The sequence below is a fragment of the Anser anser genome (genome assembly GCF_964211835.1).
Source record: "Anser anser genome assembly, chromosome: 16".
Lineage (NCBI taxonomy): Eukaryota > Metazoa > Chordata > Aves > Anseriformes > Anatidae > Anser > Anser anser.
Window position 1 is genome coordinate 15,011,046 of NC_139737.1, and position 19,315 is coordinate 15,030,360.

Sequence of the window (19,315 nt, forward strand, 5' to 3'; positions counted from 1 at the left end):
GACTGTATACATATGTGCCTAGTATCCTTAGCGATCAAAGATAAACTTGTAGCTTGGTGGAAGACTATTTTGGAAACTGAATGTATGAATCATGCATTTTTGCAGTTGTAAATCATTTGTTGAAGAGGTTTTATAAAAGCTAATAATCAGCATTTTACCTGTGGAAAGCATTACATCAGAGCACTTTTGGGAAACTTTATTTTGAATTGTTGTAACCATTAAACTTAGTGTCATGCACGATGTAAAGCTAGTTTAACAGGTTAGTCAATGACTAGTCTTCCTCAAATTCTTCTCTTGAATTTCTCTGGTACTCTGCTATCACTGTAAGGTTTGTCAGCCTTACTAGTACTCAGCTCCCACTTCAAGTACTAACAAATGTGACTGCCCAAGCATTAAAACTGATAAACACCATAATCATACCAGCACAGCTGTCAGGAGGAAAGTTCCTGTCCCTCCCCATGCAGGTGGCTTGTGCCCGTCACAAGGGTTTGTGCAGCCTTGTGCTTAGCCTTGTTTTAAAGTTGATCTGGCTGAAAGAATAGCCTTGCATCAAGCGATATTTATGTTTTGGTTAGTTATGTTCTCGGATGTGGTTTGTGACCATGAGGAGGGTGGGAGGGGAATGAGCCATCAACAGAAAAATGAGGAGCAAAGACTGTTTTATTCCTTTGGCTTTAGGTCCAGTTTAAATGCAGATCCATCACAGCCGTAACTTTTCTCTGTAGAATTTTGTTATTAACTGAAAGTTAGTCTGCTGCTGTCTGTACAAAAGGCAGCAAGACTTGATGCTCAACTGACAGCTAACCCACTTAACTCTTGACTTAGTTGCGTAATACTGCAACATTACATGGTATTGCTAGTAATTATTAAGAAAAAATGTAGTGTAATACTGAGGCCACCTCTTTTCTTCCCTTCTTTACCCACTATTTGATATGTATTCCCAAATTTGTGGTAGATTTTTTTCATTGTTGTTTAATCCAAATGAGGTCTTTGATCCAGCTGCCAGCATAGACACACAAACAATAATGCTGGTGGCAGTGATAGGTCTGCATACTTGTCAGACAGCAACAGGAGTATCTGATGCCAGTGCTGCCTTGAGCTCTTTGTAATGCAAAACCATTGCCTTAATTCCAGTGGCTGCAGCCTTCATTCCTAAGCATCAAACATTTTCACTGTGAAATGCAAGGGGCTCTCCCTAGATGGAAGTTTTAGGAGAAGGAAGACTATAGTTCAGGCAGAGTGTTTCCTTTTCTAACTATACATTCTCTGATTTGCATATTTGTATATCTTTGTTTTAGTAAGGTTTTTATATAAATACAAGAAAAGCTTCTATTACTTTATTGAAAGATGTTATTAAGAAAAAAAATAGTTCACAGCATACTCATGTTAAGCAAATGTTTTAAAGGAGAGGCTAGTTTCAATCAGTTCTTTAGCTTTGCAGCCTTCCTTATGCTGGATGGCATTGCAAAATCCTTTAAGAGAACAGCATTCCTAATCCTCATTAATAATGCAGCAATCAGCGATCTGACCCCATCAACACATAAAATAATAGCGCATGATTTTTTGAAGTATGTTTTTCTTTGTGTAGGTGAAAGGTGAAGTATGGCTTCCTGAGCACATGAATTTACCTGTTAAAATGTGCCACAGCCTCGGGTTACTTTAGGATAATTGTGCAACTTTGGATAAACCTGGTAGGAGTGTTACTGAAATCTAGTTGTAAGTTATATTTTCGTCCTGAGATTGATGCTTCTGGCATTATATAAAGCCACTTAAGTAGCCAACAAAAATATATGAATTCCATTTAACATTGCCTTCCATGGCCCGTATCTTTGTCAGGTCTCTTCTGGAAGTATAGTGCTGCCAGTGTCATTGTATTGCTGTATGCAAAATGTCAGAGAGAGGGCAGGCTGAAAGGCTGTCCTTGCAAAGACTTTTCCTTTCCCTCTGCGTTCTCTAGGCAGCGGCAACAAGGCTCATAGGCAGTTTGCTAAGAGTTACTAAGATGCTGGTGATTTATTCAGGGCACTTTGATGCAATATTAAGGCACATGATCTCCTCAGCTGTTAGTTTAGATGTCATATTTCTATGTTTTACAGTAGTTAGAGAAGCGAAGCAAGAACTAAAATGGCTGTCAGATCGTGATTGAAATAACAGTGAAATTTTGCTTGCTTGACCCCTGAAATTTGCTTTTGACATTCGTTTACATTTTTGACATTTGTGACATCTGTCACGTATCCTACTGCAAACCAGAGTGAAACCCATCTTATTTTCTTGCCATTTTAAACAGTGATGGGAATAAGGGGAGCTCCCTTATAGCTAAAATAAGGTAAATAGATAAGCTTGATATCGTAGTCTGAACTATAGTGTTAAACTATTTTTCTATTACAGTACATGACCTCCAGAGCTTCGGACTTGATAATGTAAGTGTTCTCCAGGTAGTGTCCCAATTCTCTCAGTCTGTTTTCCTTCTGGATTTCCCTGCCATTGCCACATTGAGATCTTAGCATATTGATCCCAGCTGTCTTTAGGTTTTACCAATATGTGCATGATCTGGAACCTGCTTTCACACAGGGCCCTAAAAGTGTGTTGTGGAATGTCATTTGTTGCCTGGCAAGCCTGCTTCTGTCTTCCTAAGGCTGTCTTGATCTTTAATTTGTGCTTCCCAGCTTTTTAGAATTGACGTTTTCACAACTACTGCTGGATCTGTTGGAGTTTACCTTGTACTGGGAGGAAGGCAGACGATGCCCCTACCTATATGACTGACCAGCTGAAAGAGTGGTGGAAAGCTGGGTGGGGGTGGGAGAGCTTGCTCCGCAGATGGGAGGCAAGGGCACCAAGATCTGGGGATTTCAAACAGGAAAAGGAGAATCCATATCTTGGAATCTCCCATAAATAAAAAGGAAGAGCAAGTGCTTTGGAGTTCACTGTTAGGAAGTACAGAGTAAGGGAGGACCTGCCAGAGCAACAATCAGAAAAATATACAAATAATTAACTTTAGGCCCGTTGCCGTGCCACTAGGATGCTGTGCAGTTGTTTGAGTTATTAGCATTTCTGTTTCAGATCAATATGACGCACTACATCAAACATCTCTCATTTGGAAGGGATTATCCAGGCATCGTGAATCCTCTGGATGGGACAGATGTCACTGCACAGCAAGGTAAGAGCCAACCAAGAGAAATCTTTTTAAGTGTCTGTATTAATGAGTTAGATGAGAAGAGGAGCAAAGTTCCTAGTCTTTAACAAGAACCCTGACAGCACTGTGTAAAACTCAGAGCCCTCCGCCTTGTGCTCTTTCTGAAACAGATGCTTCCACTCAGCCAGAACAAACTGGCCTACGTGTTTTGTTTTGATTTTGTGACCTTTCCAAAAGATGTCTCTTTTCAGTGTTTATGGAGATACAACAGAAGGTACAGCACATTATTATTAAACGCCTACAATATGTGTAGATGAGGGAGAGCCCTGCCTGGCTACTGTGTGCAGTAATACATAGCTAGAAGCCTCAGGAGAGAAAAAAAGCCTAATGGATGGTTGATGGAGAGCTGTGGTATCTGTCTGACCTTGATCTACCAAACTGTAACAGCTGAAGATTAGCTATTGCTGATCTTTGATGGATAGCTCTGACAATTCTCTCCTTAAGCCACTGCTGCTCAAACTGTAATCTTGGTTTATTCATACAAACCTACTTTATATACCACTCCAGAGATTAGTCACATTATTTAGATCCACTGGAGTCTGCAAACTTTGTCTTTGTAGGCACTTGAGGTTATGTTACGTAATAAGGCTTGGAGAGAGAAGTTGTTTGGTTCAAGATGGTAGTAGGATTGTTATCCTACCTGAATCTGTTCTTTAAAATTTTTCACCAACTATTTTACTATTCTAATTGTTGTACCCAAATCAAAGAGTAGTGCTTAAAATAAAATACAGAAAAATGAAAGGATGCCATGATGCTGTTATTTTTCTGTGGAGTAACAAACTATGAGAGGGAACCTGTATCTGGTTGGTAAAATTCTCTGTAGGTTAAAGCTTTCCATGCTGGGCATCAGCTAAACAGCTGGCAAATTCTTGAGGAATTACTAAGACTGAAGGTGTTTCCAGAAAAGAAGTGGGCGAAGTAAATTGCAGGTCAAATTTATGTTTATTGCATGCCAGCTAAGGATATTATATGTGAGAATTACTTCTGTAGAAATGGATGAGTAATATTCTCTAGGGAATTTCTGAGAAAACTGATTTTCAAAGTGATCGCTACCTTCCATTTTTTTTAAGAGAACTGAAGGATCTGGCTGGTCTGAGGTACCAGAAGGAATTCTACTTCTATTTTCTATTCACTGATCCAGATGTTCCTCTTTATCCTGTAGAAACTTGATGTTTGTCATCAGGAGATTAAGTGTTAATTGAAATTGATATAGGTTGCTTATTTAGAGTTGAGTATGTTTTTGTAGGACGATGCTGTTAAATATAAAGATTTTCATGTCGTAGAGTAAGAATTTTCAAAAAGAAGTTGTACTGGTAAAAACTATAGTATGATAAGTGGTTTAAAAAAAGTTTTTCACCTAGGCCAAAGTTTGGGACTGTTCAGCCTGGAGAAGAGAATGTTCAGGGGGGATCTTATCAATGTGTATCAATACCTGAAGGGAAGAAAAAATGAAGACAGAACTATGCTATTTTCAGCGGTGCCCAGTGCCAGGACAAGAGGCAGTAGGCACAAACTGGAACACAGAGGTTCCATCTAAACATCAGGAAGGACTACTGTGCTCTGCGGGTGGTGGAGCCCTGGCACAGGTTTTGCCCAGAGAGGTTGTGGAGTCTCCCTCCTTGGAGATCTTCAGAAGCCATCTGGATGTAGTCCTGAACAGTTACTCTAGGTGGCCCTGCTTGAGCAGGGGGGTTGGACCAGATGACTTCTAGAGGTCCCTTCCAACTTAACCATTCTGTGATTCTGTGAAAATGCTGGTTGTTTCAGTTTTAGTTGGAACAGGAACCATATTCACCTTGGAAAAAGGAAAAACTAATGTCAGGCAGTAATTTTACTGTCATTGAAAGCCTCCAGTAGCTATTGCACAAAAATATATTCCTGAACAAAATCAGTTTGTGCCTAACTAATTTGTAAGATAAACTTTCCAGCTCTTCACCATTTATCACAGTTATTAATCATATCTCTGTGTCTTTGCTTGTAGCGTCCATGATGTTTCAGTATTTTGTCAAAGTGGTCCCCACAGTTTATATGAAGGTAGACGGTGAAGTAAGTATCTTTATTCCTGTTGCTTTGGCTTTTTATAAAAATCATAAATCTACATGTTATTCTTCTGTCTTTTCTTGTTACATATACACCCACTTAAACAGGAGATGAGGTTATACTTTAATAGCAGTATCTATTGTGGTCATACCTGCGTAACACTCTGCCTGTACCATAGGTGCAAGAAATGAAGCAGCCTCAGCTCAATTCTTTTTCACAGCCTGCAGCACAGGATAGGATCCCAGCAAGATTCTGTGCAATGACGTATTTTTCTTCTCCTAGTTTATTTTTGTATATTTTAATATTTGTTTATTCCAAACATGTATTGGGTGGCTTCAGCTCTCTCATGCCCAACTCTATACAAGACATAAGCAGTAATTCAGTAGGGTTAATTGGCATTTTGCAGATCTGAAACATGGTTCTTAGTTTTTTTTTCTTCTTTTGACATAGCAGATAATTCACTTCCTCACCGTATAAAGCAACTGAAAGCTTTCAGACTTTAGTCCTCATATTCTGATTCTGACGATGTCTGACCTCTGGTGGAAGCAAGACAAATTATTCAACTTCCTTCGTACTGCAGCCTCAGCAAAAGCAAGTTTCTATGGTGTAATGTCATCTACAATGTTGCTACAGTGATTAAGCAGATTTCAGCCTCCATCCCACCTAGTTCAAAGTGACTATACCATTTTCATTGTTCCCTCATGAATCCCTCCTAGTGTCTGCTCAGGAGAAGTCAAAGCATCAACGAGATCCTAAAAGTGTTATTTGGAGAATAACACAAGATGAGCTTGTCTCCAATTTAAAAACTCTACTTTAGCCTCCAAAAGAGGGTGGCTAGATTTCCAGTCCCACCTTCAGAATATGTCCTTCTTTTGGGATGGCTAAGATAAACAAATTTCTGAAGAAATATCAAGATGAGATGAAGATCTTGAGAACAGCGACAAACATATGCTCTATTCTTAACCCACCTGAGACAGCAGGAACAACTGTAATTTCTTTCATTCATTTTGAAGCATTTACTTTGGTTGCTGTCATTCTTCAGGGTATCTTGGGTGCTACAGATGACCTCTTCTTAAAAAAACAGAGGAACAAAAAAACAATGACAGTTATCACAATCTAGGCCCCTCCATAGTCTTAGGGCAGGAGAATGATGGAAATCATTGTTTCTATTGCAAAGTGAACACCAGGAGAGGTGAGAGCTCTACTGTTGTGTAGACTTCACTACCATTGGTACCCAGTGTGCTCATCTAACCCTGTGAGGAAGAAATACCATCTGCCCCAATACCTTTGTGTGCATTCACGCACAAAATGGCTTAGCTTCCCTACTGCATCCCAGGCTTTGGTTCTGTATCTCCTATGCTATATGCATGGTCCATTCCCAGCTTTGCTTTAACACTGAACTAGTTTCCTCTGAGGTGAACCCCAGGTGTGGTTCTGGGGCTCGTTTAGTGCAAGAATTGGTCTGCACATGGATGAAACTATCCATGAGTTTGACTCCCTTGTCATGCAGTCTTATAACACTCTACAAACCCCACAACACTGGGAGCCCTTACACCTTCCTGCTCTTTGCTCAAACTGCTGCCATTCTCAGGCATGCAGCATACATCCTTGCAGTCAGAGTAACATACTACTACTACATGTCAACACAGCCTTCATATTGCTTTAGGCACTTTGGAATTTATATCACCAGCAAATTATTAGTTATGTCAGAGACTGTAGGAACCACAGATCTGAGGAGCCACATGTCCACAGTAGATGCAATACAGACACTCAAGCAAAACTATCCTACAGCAGTGTGAGCGGGACAATATAACAGAATCCATTGGAGAGGTAGACATAAGCTGTATTTCTTCATCTGTCCTACAGACTGAAGCTATTTGCAGGAATCAGTTCTCGTGATAAATCCTTAAGTGGACCACTCTTTTTTAAATACCTGCCTTTCTTGGACCCATCCATTTTTCCTGGAAGTTGGATGGAAGTTACTTGCTATGAGGTGATATTGAGAGAACCTTCAGACCATATCTGAAGCTCATTCTACTTGGATTCAGGATGCTTCTGCAGTTTTTGTGAATTATTTAAATTCCTTATGTATGAGGGATAGTTAATTTGGAGCCCTGTTCTTGTAACCATCTCCCGGTATACCATGGATTATGATTCTCTAGAGGAAATCTCACATGTAGATCCATCATTCAGTTTTCAAAGGATTTCTTCTGTCAAAATAATTGCTTTTAGTCTCCAGGAGAGGATTCCATGCAAACCATGATGCTTGTACTTCTGGTAACTGTGGATCAACGTGTGTTACCATATGTGTACCATGACCTGTCTTAGACAGTCAGTACTTGGAAACCCCAAATGTAGAATTTGATAAAGAAACTGGATAACATCTTTTTCAACTTTAATTATAATTTGTCAGATAGCCGATTAGGGATGACAGAACATAATTTAATTTTATAGAAACTCAATTTATTTCCTGTAAGAATAGGAATGGTATAAACAACCTGTAGAAGAATTGCAGGGCACAGAAGAATATAGCAGGGTGATCTTTGATTTGTACAAAGATGAGTGATCTTCATCCTTCTGTCGCCCTAAAGCTCTCCTGAGTGATCTTCATCCTTCTGTCGCCCTAAAGCTCTCCTGCCTTTATATATTATTTCTTTCCTCACTCTTGAACGTATATAGCATTCTCAAACTGCAGATACCAGGGTTGTGTGATACCCTTTCTTCCGTATTCCATTTATGCTTCACAGAATGGTGTCTGAACATTCACTTCCTGCTATTTCTGTTTAAATTCATCTGCTAATGGCAGGCCTCTCTCAGCATTCAACATTGTCTCCCGATGCTTCATATGAGGAGATGATTCTTCATCAGATTGTGTGGGAGCTCAGTACTTCAAATGTTGACTCTTAGAGGGTCTCAGGAGTTAGCTGTTACAGTATTTATGGACTTGAAATGGTGAGAGTGACAGCACAAGGTAAAGCTAAGCCAATAGACTTAAGAAGTCAAACAGATCAGCGCCACAGGAATCTAACCTGTCCCCAGTCTGTACATAAGTGCCGGCTCCTGAAGCATGCTTAGGTGGACTGCAGATTGGCAGAGGTTGACATGGACTTCGGGTTGAGGTTGAGAAAAACAGCTTATTCCAGTTACTTGCCAGCAGAGACCAGAACAATCCAGCCTAGAGACTGATGCATAGCTTGTTCTTTAGGCTAAATGTGGATTTAGCCAATAAATATCCTGTAGTAAAAATAGACCTAATTCTGATGGTGCTGCTTATGACTCTTAGCACCATGACTACTGGCAGGACCCTACAAGTTGAGGGGGCAGGACAACACTGATGTGGTTCACTGAACTTGTGTTTTAGTAGCCTTTGCTACTCCTTGTTAACAAAACAATGCTTGCTGCTTTTGTTTCCTGCTAGGTGGTAAGGACTAACCAGTTTTCAGTTACACGACATGAGAAAATAGCCAACGGGCTAATAGGAGACCAAGGTCTGCCTGGTGTATTTGTGCTATATGAACTGTCACCCATGATGGTGAAGCTGACAGAGAAACACAGGTAAGAGACATTTCAATGTATTTCGTTCATTGTGTTGATTTTGTCATTTTGCATAGCTTAAAACACTGTCCTCACTTAGATGTGACTACAGATGCCTGAGAGTCAGCCAAGCTCCTCGACAGTCAGCAGAGAGGATGAGGCACTCCCCAGTGCAGTTCCTTTTACTGTGAACATCTAAAACAGATTTGGGATTTTCCAATACTCCCTGGAATGTTTTAATCCAGTATGAGGATGGAGAAGTATAGAAGTCTGATATAATGCTTCTTAGTTTAGGCTAATTTCCTCAAAGCCTTTTATAATAGGAAAACTACTTTCATATAGCAAAGCCAATGTGACCAATAGATACAAATGCAATTTATCATTTTCACTGTCCAATAACACCTTACAAGCACCTGTAGTGGCACCTGCTCCAATCCAACTTGTTTACTTACTCTGCATTTGCTGTAGCTTTTCTTCATGTTGTAGTCAGTGTGTAACCTGGTGCTTCTTTCCAGGTCCTTATTTAATCATAGGTTTGTAATTGCAGGGAAATGGAAGGAGTTGCAGCTGTCAAAGCTTTGCACAGCCAAATCCTATACCTTACAATGTATTAATATGTGCTTAGGGATTTCTTTTTTCTGTTACAGTAGTCTGTGTATTCTGTCTGAGCACAGGTGGCTGAAATCTTAGCAATGAAATGCCATCCTTTAGGTTTATTAATTCAGTACTTGCTTCCTGGGGCTGCCACTGAGCTCATTAGAGTGCACTGAATACGGTGGTGCTTCTTAGTAACTAAGTTTCAGTGATGAACGTCATCCTGTAGCCAACAGGGGTTATTTAATTGTTGAACCTACTGTCAGTTGTTAATATTTATATAATGCATGCTTACGTAGTATAGTTAATATAATGATAATTATGAATTGGTTTGTATTAATTGTTACTTGTCATAGTGAGCTCGTGCTGATTGTTCAAATTCTTTTCCTCATTTTAGGCCCTTCACACACTTTCTCACAGGAGTTTGTGCCATTGTTGGTGGCATATTTACAGGTATTGCACCTTTAAATTATTTCTCTCTCTAAGGAGTAAGCACTTGCCGTCTTATTCTTTCTAGAGTCTTCATGGCGGGTGATAAACCCCTGTCTACTGGGGAAAGGTGATTTCAGCCTTCAGGAGGGGATACAAGATGTTCTACAGAGCTATGGGAGTATCTGATATTTTGTTTTCAAGTAATGTGGTCTTTCATATGCTATTTGAAATCTGTACTGTTTTCTTGGCTAGAGGACAGATCAAATCAGCTGTGTAACAGCTTTTTTTGTTAGAGCATCAAATTGGTTCCACAAGTAGAAATACTTTCAGGGCAAAAGACAGTCACCACAGGTGTTACTGAAAGACCGGATAGCAAGACTAGTAGTTCTGTATTCTACAGTAATAGAATCATTCAGGTTGGAAAAGACCTCTAGGATCATCTAGTCCAACCTTAGAGTAGAAGAACCAGTTCCCATTTTAGCTGCTACTCTAACTAGCATTAAAATGTCTGTATTTGTGCAGAGCCAAGTAACCACTTCTTTCTTAGATTGTTGAATAAAATAAAAATGAAGCTTCATAAAGGCATTGAAAATATCTTTGCTTACTGGCAAAGGTATTTTCAATGTGTAAGTTACCCTGTGTACCCTCAAGAAAAAGAGAGGGAGCTAGGCAGGAGCTCAGAGTTCCTGTATTGTGAAAGCCACCTTGATAGATGCAGGGTTGTCTGGATTTGGGGGTGCAGTAGACCTTTTCTGTGGTCACAAACAAGCACTGAGTTAACAGGCACCTTCAGTGTACTGGCTGGAGAGAATTGGGGAAAATACTGCAGAAAGTACGAAAGCATCAGTTTATTTTGTGTCCTTGGTGGGTAATCATTGCAATCTCCTAGAAGGGGCATCTGTAAAGGGCAGCGTGTTTTATCAGGTAGAAGAGCTTACTTTTAAGGTTACTGTGAAACAAACAAAAAATGGAAAACATTCCCTTGGCAAGCTGGGTCAGGGTGGTAGTAGAATGATATAAAGTTTGCAGAATCAGCTTCTTTTCCAAACTTTTCTAATTCATTGGTAAGCATATGTGATTCATCTTTGCCTCATTTTTACTACTTTGAGTGATCTTTTTCTGGAGAAACATGGTCACCTCTGCCCTGCAAGCTGGATCTTGTCTCTCCTAATGAGATGAAGACTTTAGTCTTCTGAGCAGCAGCAGCTGCTTTCTGTCTTGGCGGAACTTGAATTCCTTTCCACTGACAGAAGGATTTTTTTTTTCTTTCTGTGAGAGTTGATCCCTCTTTGAGGCTTCTCTGGCTTGATCTGATTTTTCCTTTCAGTTGCAGGATTCATTGACTCCTTGATCTATCACTCAGCACGTGCCATCCAGAAGAAAATCGAACTCGGGAAGGCAATATAAATAAGCAGTGACCTCACCCACACATTAAAAAAAAAAAAAACTGTAAGGAGAACTAAACAGGATTTTCAAAATATATGTGATCTTCTGAGTGCACGTGAGAAGAGGTTTGGAATTACCAGATGGCCCCAACTGCTCTTAATGTCTCATCATCCTTTGTTTGGCATTAATTTATGGATTGAACTGCTTGAAACTTGCTGCTGTAAAGATTCATTAGCCATCTTGTCTGGCTGTGCAGACCCTACTGTAAAAGCCCTTTTGTGTCAGTCCATGTTCATCCAGTTTGCCCCCCGAAAGAGCTGATGGAGATACTGCATTCTTTTTGACTCCAGGAATAATGTACTATATTGTCATGAGACCTGCGATGGATTGAAGTTGACATCAAATAAACTTTCTGGCAATGCCATCCATCCTTTTTAAATTATTCTTTAAAAAGTTTCTGAATGTGCTGACAGTGTATGCCAGATCTCTGTGGAAATGTGCTGAATCCCATGTGCTTTCCCTCCAGCTGTCCAGGGCAATGTGATGAGACCTGGCACTCGGGATGTGCTTTCTGTATGATGGGGCATTGCAGATGCTTCACATTGCTCTTAGGAAAGATGCAAGTTAATGTTTCAGGAAAAAAAAGTGTTTGGAGTTTTAAATAATTTTAAAATTGGATTGTGTTTGCACTTCCCCTCTGTTTATATTTTGTAATAAAATCCATCCTCTGTGTTTTGGTAAAGCATTTGGAAGAATAATTAAATTATTTGAACCAATCCTGGTACTGAATTGGAAATTATAATAAAAAATACCTGCAATGTGGGAGAGTGTGAAGATATTATGATGGTGATTTTTTTTTCTTTATAATGATCTACTTTTCTGAGTACTTATGAGTGAGTGAAGTGGTTGGTATGTAAAACTATAGTGGGAGAAAATTGAAAACAAGAAGGCAAAAATAAAATATATGAATTCCTGACTTATTTTGAGGCAAAACAGACTCAGTGCTCTTAAATCTCAGCTCTAAATTTACTTTGGTGTTTACTCTAAACTTAGTCTGAGTGATTGGTACAGTTTATTCCAGCAGTGCATGGTGAGTATGACAGGCACAGAATCAAATGATGCTTTTGTTTTTTAATTAGTTGAACAGACCTTCAAAATAGGTACTATAAAAAACTATGTTTTTCAGTCAGGGGGAGAAGCGATTTGAGGTGTGGATAAGGTGACTCATTAATCTCCAAGCTAGAAAAAATGAGTTTGTAAGAAATATATTTGAAACAAGGATATTTAATAAGTCCGTCAGGTCAGGGTCATATTGTTCTACTGCAGCATGAGAAGGGAAGATAGTATCTGTGTTACTGGGAACAAAAAGTGAGCTGAACTGCTCTAGGCCCTTCAGTCACTCATCAGAGCACACAGGTTTGTAACTAAATTTGAAAGAATAATCAAGAGTGTGAAAATAAATGGAAATAACATAGTAAGAGTTTAACTCAAGAGTGTGAAAATAACATAGTAAGAGTTTAACTCACTGTTAAAGCAGCTAATCACTTGACTTTGGCAAGAAAGCCAGTTACTTGTAAACCTCAGAAAACCAGTGGAGAGCATCACACAGAGCACTGCTTAGCACCTGGAGAAGACACAAGGAAGGCGACGGGCAGGGTAAGTGCAAGACTTGCATTCTCTGGGGGCCCAGATAACAGAGAGCAGCATCTGGTCTGCAGACGGGATAGAGCAGAGAGATGGCAGTTTAATTGTACTGTGTTTGCATAGAAAGTGCTGAGGGCTCCTTAAAGGAGAAGCAAAACTTGCACAGAAATGGGGATTCTACCTGGAGAGGCAGAAATTAGGTGAAGCTAACGGTTAGATCAGGGACGATAACAGGTTTCTCCTATAAAATGGAAGCTGATGAGCAGTTGAGATCTGGTGACTTTCCAAGTTACTAATATGATGTAACGATGACAAAGCTTGGTCTGATTCAAGGACATTCATGTTTGTGACTGAAAGGAAATGGCAAACTGCTGTGTTGGTCACTGCACTCTGCGGAGCAGAATGAGTAGCAGGGGTCTGAGTAGTCCCATGCTTGGCATGTTTCTCAGAAGACATCTGAAAAACTATTTATTTCTTTGCAACTGCTTTAAAAGAATCTGCTTGGACTGAGTGGCTAAAGCTTTTGAATTTAGCAGCCTGCTTGCAAAACAGGGAGTGTGTGTTCCAGTGCATCAGCAAAAAATGGAGCATGGGGAGGTGCTTGTTTTTGTTCCTGGTCAGGGAGGCAGAGCGCCAGCAATTGCAGCTTCTGCTAATCTTGCTCTGGAGGAGGAAACCTATTTCATGGAGCTCAGGCTTCAGGGTCTGCGATCTTTTTGTACAGAAAAGGGCTGAGATCAAGTGCACTGTCTTTTTAGAGCAGTTCAGTAAAACAAATAATAATAGCTCCACGTGTGCTTTCAAAGTTTATTCAACATATGATCATTTCAGCTGTACTTAAGTCTGCTGTATTCAGACTTAGCATACTTGATTTTTTTCATGTCTTAGTCTCCTTTGATACAATATGAAAATACTCCTTAGTTATAAAAAAAAACAGGAAGGGAAGATGCCCGTCTCTGCCTGCCCAAAGAACAGCAATAAACCTCCCCCAAAGCCATCAGTGGGGGGAAATTTCAGCCCCAGCACATGGACAGATGCATTGGCACAGCCGGCTGCGTGAACGTGGCCACAGTTGCAACCTCCCTGGGACGTAACCCACGCAGTCTTAGAGCTCTGAAAGCAAGCAGTGAGCACCACTTCTGCCCCTTGGTGTCCTGGTTGGTGAAGACCTGGACCTGCAGAAAACATCCTCCTGGCTAAACTGAGCTCCCACTGCCACTCGTGCTCGCAGAGCCAAGCTGGTGGGCCCAGCACCAACACCAAGACCCCTGGCCAGGTGCAATGGCCAGCCCAGGCACACAGCAGCGCAGGGGAGAAGCAAGCTACAGAGCTGCGCCAGCTGCCGGCAGCCAGTTCTTGTGCTAACAGCTTGGCTTCAGTTTCTTGGATATATGTCATTTGTAGAATAAAATTCTGCCTTCAGCTGCCAGTCTCTGGATGAGGCTGAATTCAACATCAGCGTCGTGGACCCTCGTCCTGCGAAAGGCTCCAGACCAACGGTTTTCTTCCCAGTAGTGATGCCAGTTCCCTTTGCTGTCTGCTCCAAAGCCAAACACAGAGACCTGCGGGCAGGCCAGCAGAGCCATCATTGCGTGGGCACTCGGTCAGCCCAAGAGCCTGCAGCGAGCGCCTGCCTCCCCCTCTTGCAGAGCCATCACTGCAGAGTGGGAGAAGCCCTCTCTGGGCACGGAGCACTAGGGCCTGGGGGAAACGGATGGGGTGAGGGGGCACAGCCAAGCTGACCACGTCCCGGGCTCCACCAGCAAGAGTGTGGCCAGCAGCTGAGGGCCACAAACGTCCACCCACACTCCACACTGGGAGGCTGTGGGTTGAGTGCTGCATCCAGTTTAAGCCTCCCTGCACCAGCGTGGTGTTACAGGGGAGCTGGATCCAGACCCAGCAAAAAAGACACGAGGGGTGACAGACAACTTGCAGCAAAGGAAATTCCCCACAGCTGCAAGGAAAAGCCTTCTCCCCATGAGAGCAGAGCACCTGTGGCTGCACTCACCTGTTGACAGGCGTGCAAGGCAAAGAGCAGCGCTGTGAAGCCAGTGGAGGGATACCTGCCGTGGCCCTGCAGCCAGGTCTCATGGATGTACTTGAGGAAAGCCGGGTTCAGGATCAGCACCTGAGCAAGGGCAGAGGAGCAATGAGCTGCAAATGGGACAGCCAGGTCCTGCCACCAGCACAGATACGAGTCCTCCCTCTTGCCAGCTCTGCCCCCACCCCACTTGCTGCCTCCTTCCCAAGAAACAAGCCCAGTCTCTGCCTGGCTGTGAGGAGTTGGCTGTAAATCCTGCACTGCCTTGCAGAAGCTTCTGGGGTCACCTCACAGCCAACAGTGATGCCAGATCACTGGTGGCCACCAAGCCCTCATCCGCCTTGTCCCAGAGCCCCAGCATCAGGTGCTTGAGCAGAGGGGGATGCTCACTAGGTGCCTGTCCAGCCCTTACCTTGTTTCTGTCAGCTTTGATGAACTGTTTCACTCTCATGTAGGTGCTGCAAAAGCCAGAGGACAGCCATGAGTGTGAGACACCTGAGCTGCCAATCCTTCAGGAGCAGCTGGTGTGCTGTGACCACCAGCACCTGGCCCAATGGCAGCCCCCAGCCCCTGGGCTGGCCCCGTGGTGTCCCTGGGGCTGGCCCCATGGTGTCCCCTGGCCTGGCCTTGGAAAGGGAAACATCAAGCCCACAGCTCCGCAGCGGAGACAGACACCATCCTGCTCATGGGGCTACAGGGATGCAGGATGCCCAAGACCTGTGGGGGCCTCTCAGCACCTGGTTCCCCACACTGCAGTGCAGAAGGGGGCAGAGCCCTTGACAAGGGACTCCGAGCCCTTCACCTCCTACACCATGCTCCAGGCTCCTCAGCATGAGCGATCCCATCCCCAAGGCCCCAGGACAGTGGAGGTGACGCACTGTGAAAGCTCTCCTGTGGAGAAGGCACTGGTCACCCACTTCAGGTCCAGAGGCTTAAAGGGGACTAGGACAAGGTGGACGCCAGGCCAGAGGTTCATCGCACTCTCTGGGTACATGAAGTGATGGGTTGTCCTCGTGCCAACATCCATTTCAAAGCCTGCTGTCTTGGCTCTGTTCATCCTGCGGGAGAGCAGGAAGGCATGTCCAATTATGAAGGTACATGCCATGCTAGACCCAGGCTGCTGGGCAGGGATGTAGTTTGACCCTGGCCAGCAGCAAGGAGGGGATGTGAACCCTTGTGTCACCCACCTCAGCACCCAGTCGTGGGCATCAATCCGTGGGCCGTGGCGGGACCCCTTCAGCCGCCCTGAGTTGCCCACCACAGCGCAGCGCCTGCATTGGGATGGGTCCCACACGCTTCCCTTCGGGGCCGGAAGGACGGTGAAAAGCTCCTGGATTATGGCCTGGAGCTGGGTGCTGCTGGGGGGGCCCTGCAGGGTCTGGGGGAGCACAGGCAGGGACAGATGGCATCAGCCCCCCAGCCTGGAGCCCTCCCTTCTCCCTGAGTGCAATGGAGAAGGATGAGGGGGATGGGGAGGGGGGATGGGGGGAGGGGGGGCAATGGGCATGGAAGAACCCTCTGAACGCATATTTGGGGAGCCCAGGAAAGCCCTCAAGCACCCACCCATGCACCCACTCACCAGCCACCACTGAACAACATCTGGGGAGAGCTCGTGGGCTGCGCCTGTCAGCAGGGTCCCCACGGCGGCGTTGTAGTGAGCGTTGAACCAGGCGGAGGTGTTGGTGCTGGGGGAGCAGCGGGCGGTGGGCTGGGGTGGACGACGGGCAGCGAAGAGGGAGGGAGTGAACAGAAGGTGGCCAAGGCCAGAAATGGAGGCTTGGAAAGACTGCCACAGCACGAGCAGCAGGCACAGGGCCAGCATCACCTGCGTGCGCTTCCGGCACTGCATCCCTCATGCCACCTGCAGCGAGATGGCACCAGGATTGGTGGCAGTGGCACTGCTGGCAGGAGCAGGACTCTGCCCAGCCTCCTGGGACACACCGGGGTCCCATCCTGCAACCACTTCGCCGCTCACCTTCCCACTATAGACCTGAAATATGGGTCTCCTTTCCAAACTATTCAATGGCCTTATTGCTGTGCTCTGCTCCCGACACTGTCACAGTTACGCAGGTCAGGTCAGGGCCAGCTGGCAACACATGCTGTGCCAGGCGCCACGCTCTGCCTGCTGCACTTTTAGCATCTGTGAATGATGCTACGGATGAGTGGTGGCGAAGCTTCTTCATCTCAGCCCTGAGCCTGCCTCTGGCTCTCTCCGGAGCGGAAGCTGTGTACCAGTAAAGCGGCTCCCACACCTCCCACACCACCTCCCCATGCGGGCAGAGAGCCCGGCAGCCTCCCTGCAGGAACCCTCCCCGCCACCAGTCGGGGAGTGGAGCATGCAGGTGCTGCATGGCTGGCCAGGCGCTCGCTCCCTGATGGCCCAGGGACTCTGAGGCTTCAAGAGCACCAAATCTCCACCGGCAGGGAGGACCAAGAAGTGGTACCTGGTGCGTGCGTGTGTGTGTGTGTGTGTATGTGTGCGTGCACCTTTCTTCAACAGCCCTAGCTGCAAGTGACATTCCTGTCCTCCATCTAAAAAGACTCACATAAAGCTAGTCAGACTAAAACGTGTTTTTTTTTTTTTTCATCCTCACAGCATGCCCAGCATCTCAGTACCTGACTCCATGGGCCAAGCAGCCACGTGAGTGCACCAGCAGGACAGCGGGACAGCCTCTGTCTTGGTGTCAGGAGCAGGTTGGGGGTTCACCACTGTACTGGGAAGGCTGACGGACACGCCTGCCCCTCACGGGGGGGGGCTTCTATGCTCCCCACAGCCCCCTTCTTGCAGGCAAATCCAGGCCAGAGACAGGACCACGGGTGAGCACTGGCTTCATGTCTCCACAATAACCATTTTCTGCAGCACAGACATACCTGCTCTCCGTGGTGTCCAGCCAGCTGCCCAAAAATGGACCTGCGCAATGTGCCCCCGACGGCAAAACCGCTCCTCCTGGATGTCTGCGCCAAGAGCAGAGGTGGGAGATTTGGCTGGTCCTGGGCAGTCACTCCCTGCCGGTCCTTCCACAGGCAACTGAAATGTTACTTCTCAAGGGGAAGTGCGCACAAGCCACTGCCAGCACGCCGGAAGCGCAGCCACGTCTGTGCAGGAAGTGCAGCCTCACAGCTGGCCGTGAAATGGCGGCTCTGCACCCCAAAGACTCCCCAGTGCCGAGCCTGCGATGTCAGCTTGTGCCCCCCCACCAGCAGCTGTGATGGAGGCACAGAGCATCCCTCCGACACGCCTGCCAGGCCTGCAGTCACCCGGGGAAGGAGGGAAGCTGGTCCAGGAGCCTGCAGTCTTGGGTTTATTAACCCGCAGCCCCTGAGGGAGGATGCTCTGGCTGAGGGCCACACAGTCGGTGCCAGCGGCTCCATTAAGCCCAGAGCCAGGGGAATCAGGCAGCACAGTGACTAGTTCATGAAGCTTTTTGCAGTCACCCATCGCAGGCAAGAGGCTTGGGGCAGGGCCCTGTGGGGTGGGTGGCAGGGACAAGCAGTCTCCCACAGCCCCCGCTCTGCTGACGTGACCTCTGCAGCAGGGCCACCCACACCCCTGTGGCAGCTGAAATGCCCCCAGCCCCACACCCAGCAGTGCACTGCAGCCATGGTACTGGGGCACACCAGCAGCCATAGACCTGTCCCTGGCCTCACTCAGTCCCAAGGGAGGCTGCTTCCCAGACCCGCAGATGGGAAAGGGGCTCCCAGGGTGCTGTGATCCCCCCGGTCGCCTGGCCCTCTCGTTTTGGAGGAGGTGCCTCTGAGCGCAGTTGAGCAGAGGTGACACCGCCACACTCAGCAGCACTCAACGCAGGCTGTGACGGCCGCTGCAGGAAGAGGAAGTGGCCATGGAGCCCGGAGCCTCACAGCAAATGGTGGCATCAGCCGGGGGCTGGGCCGCACCTCGGCAGTGCTGCCTCTCTAGCTTCCTGTCGCAGCTGCAGCCATAGGTCATGCCTGAGCTGGGAGCCCTGACTGCTTTCCCAGGGCCCGAATCAGGCAATTCAGCATAAAATCACACCTCTGGAGGCGGGAGAAGATGCCTGGCATGGACTTGCCGTCCTGCACCCTGCAGGTTATGCTGGGACAGTTCATCCTCTGCTGAAAACACAGAGGTCTCAACAGCCTTGTGCACCCGGTGCCTCATCGGCTGGTTTCTTTAGGTCACCTGGACAGGATTTGGGCTCAGGAAGGAGTAAGGAAGGCTGTAAAATGTGCCTTGGCAACTGGAAAAAGCTAGCCTACGGAGAAAAGCCATGCAATCGGAACTGTTTCCGATTTCACTCAAGGGGAGGTCAGCCCTGCTTTGCTCTGCTGCCCATGAGGAGGTTTGATGCCTGAGAGGGACTGGCAAAGGGGAAGGAGATAGAAACCTAAACCAGAACAGCCCTGCACAACACAGAGCACTGAAGCGCTAGTATTTATTGGCAGCAGGCTCACAGGGCCTCTCCATCACT

At 45.6% G+C, this 19,315-nt stretch overlaps 2 protein-coding genes across 5 annotated transcripts in view; one reads left to right on the forward strand and one right to left on the reverse strand.

Annotated features, from left to right (window-relative positions):
• The window catches only part of ERGIC3 (ERGIC and golgi 3), a 29,622-nt gene extending 17,605 nt beyond the window's left edge, over positions 1-12,017 (forward strand). For all 4 annotated transcript variants that reach the window (XM_083801561.1, XM_083801562.1, XM_083801563.1 and 1 more), the window contains 6 exons: positions 2,389-2,420; positions 3,061-3,157; positions 5,175-5,239; positions 8,652-8,788; positions 9,759-9,814; positions 11,121-12,017. In XM_083801561.1, the coding sequence (XP_083657687.1) occupies positions 2,389-2,420; positions 3,061-3,157; positions 5,175-5,239; positions 8,652-8,788; positions 9,759-9,814; positions 11,121-11,200 (467 nt within the window). In that variant the 3' untranslated portion in view covers positions 11,201-12,017. The remainder of the gene's footprint in view (positions 1-2,388; positions 2,421-3,060; positions 3,158-5,174; positions 5,240-8,651; positions 8,789-9,758; positions 9,815-11,120) is intronic.
• Positions 12,018-12,443: 426 nt separating this feature from the next.
• Positions 12,444-19,288, reverse strand: LOC310882603 (CMP-N-acetylneuraminate-beta-galactosamide-alpha-2,3-sialyltransferase 2-like). Its single transcript, XM_083801565.1, has 7 exons — positions 17,736-19,288; positions 16,444-16,725; positions 16,052-16,242; positions 15,743-15,922; positions 15,277-15,322; positions 14,832-14,951; positions 12,444-14,385 (listed from the first exon to the last, which is right to left on the reverse strand). The coding sequence occupies exons 2-7, from the start codon at positions 16,711-16,713 to the stop codon at positions 14,218-14,220; spliced, it is 975 nt and encodes a 324-aa protein (XP_083657691.1). The 5' UTR covers positions 16,714-16,725; positions 17,736-19,288; the 3' UTR covers positions 12,444-14,217.
• Positions 19,289-19,315: the final 27 nt, after the last annotated feature.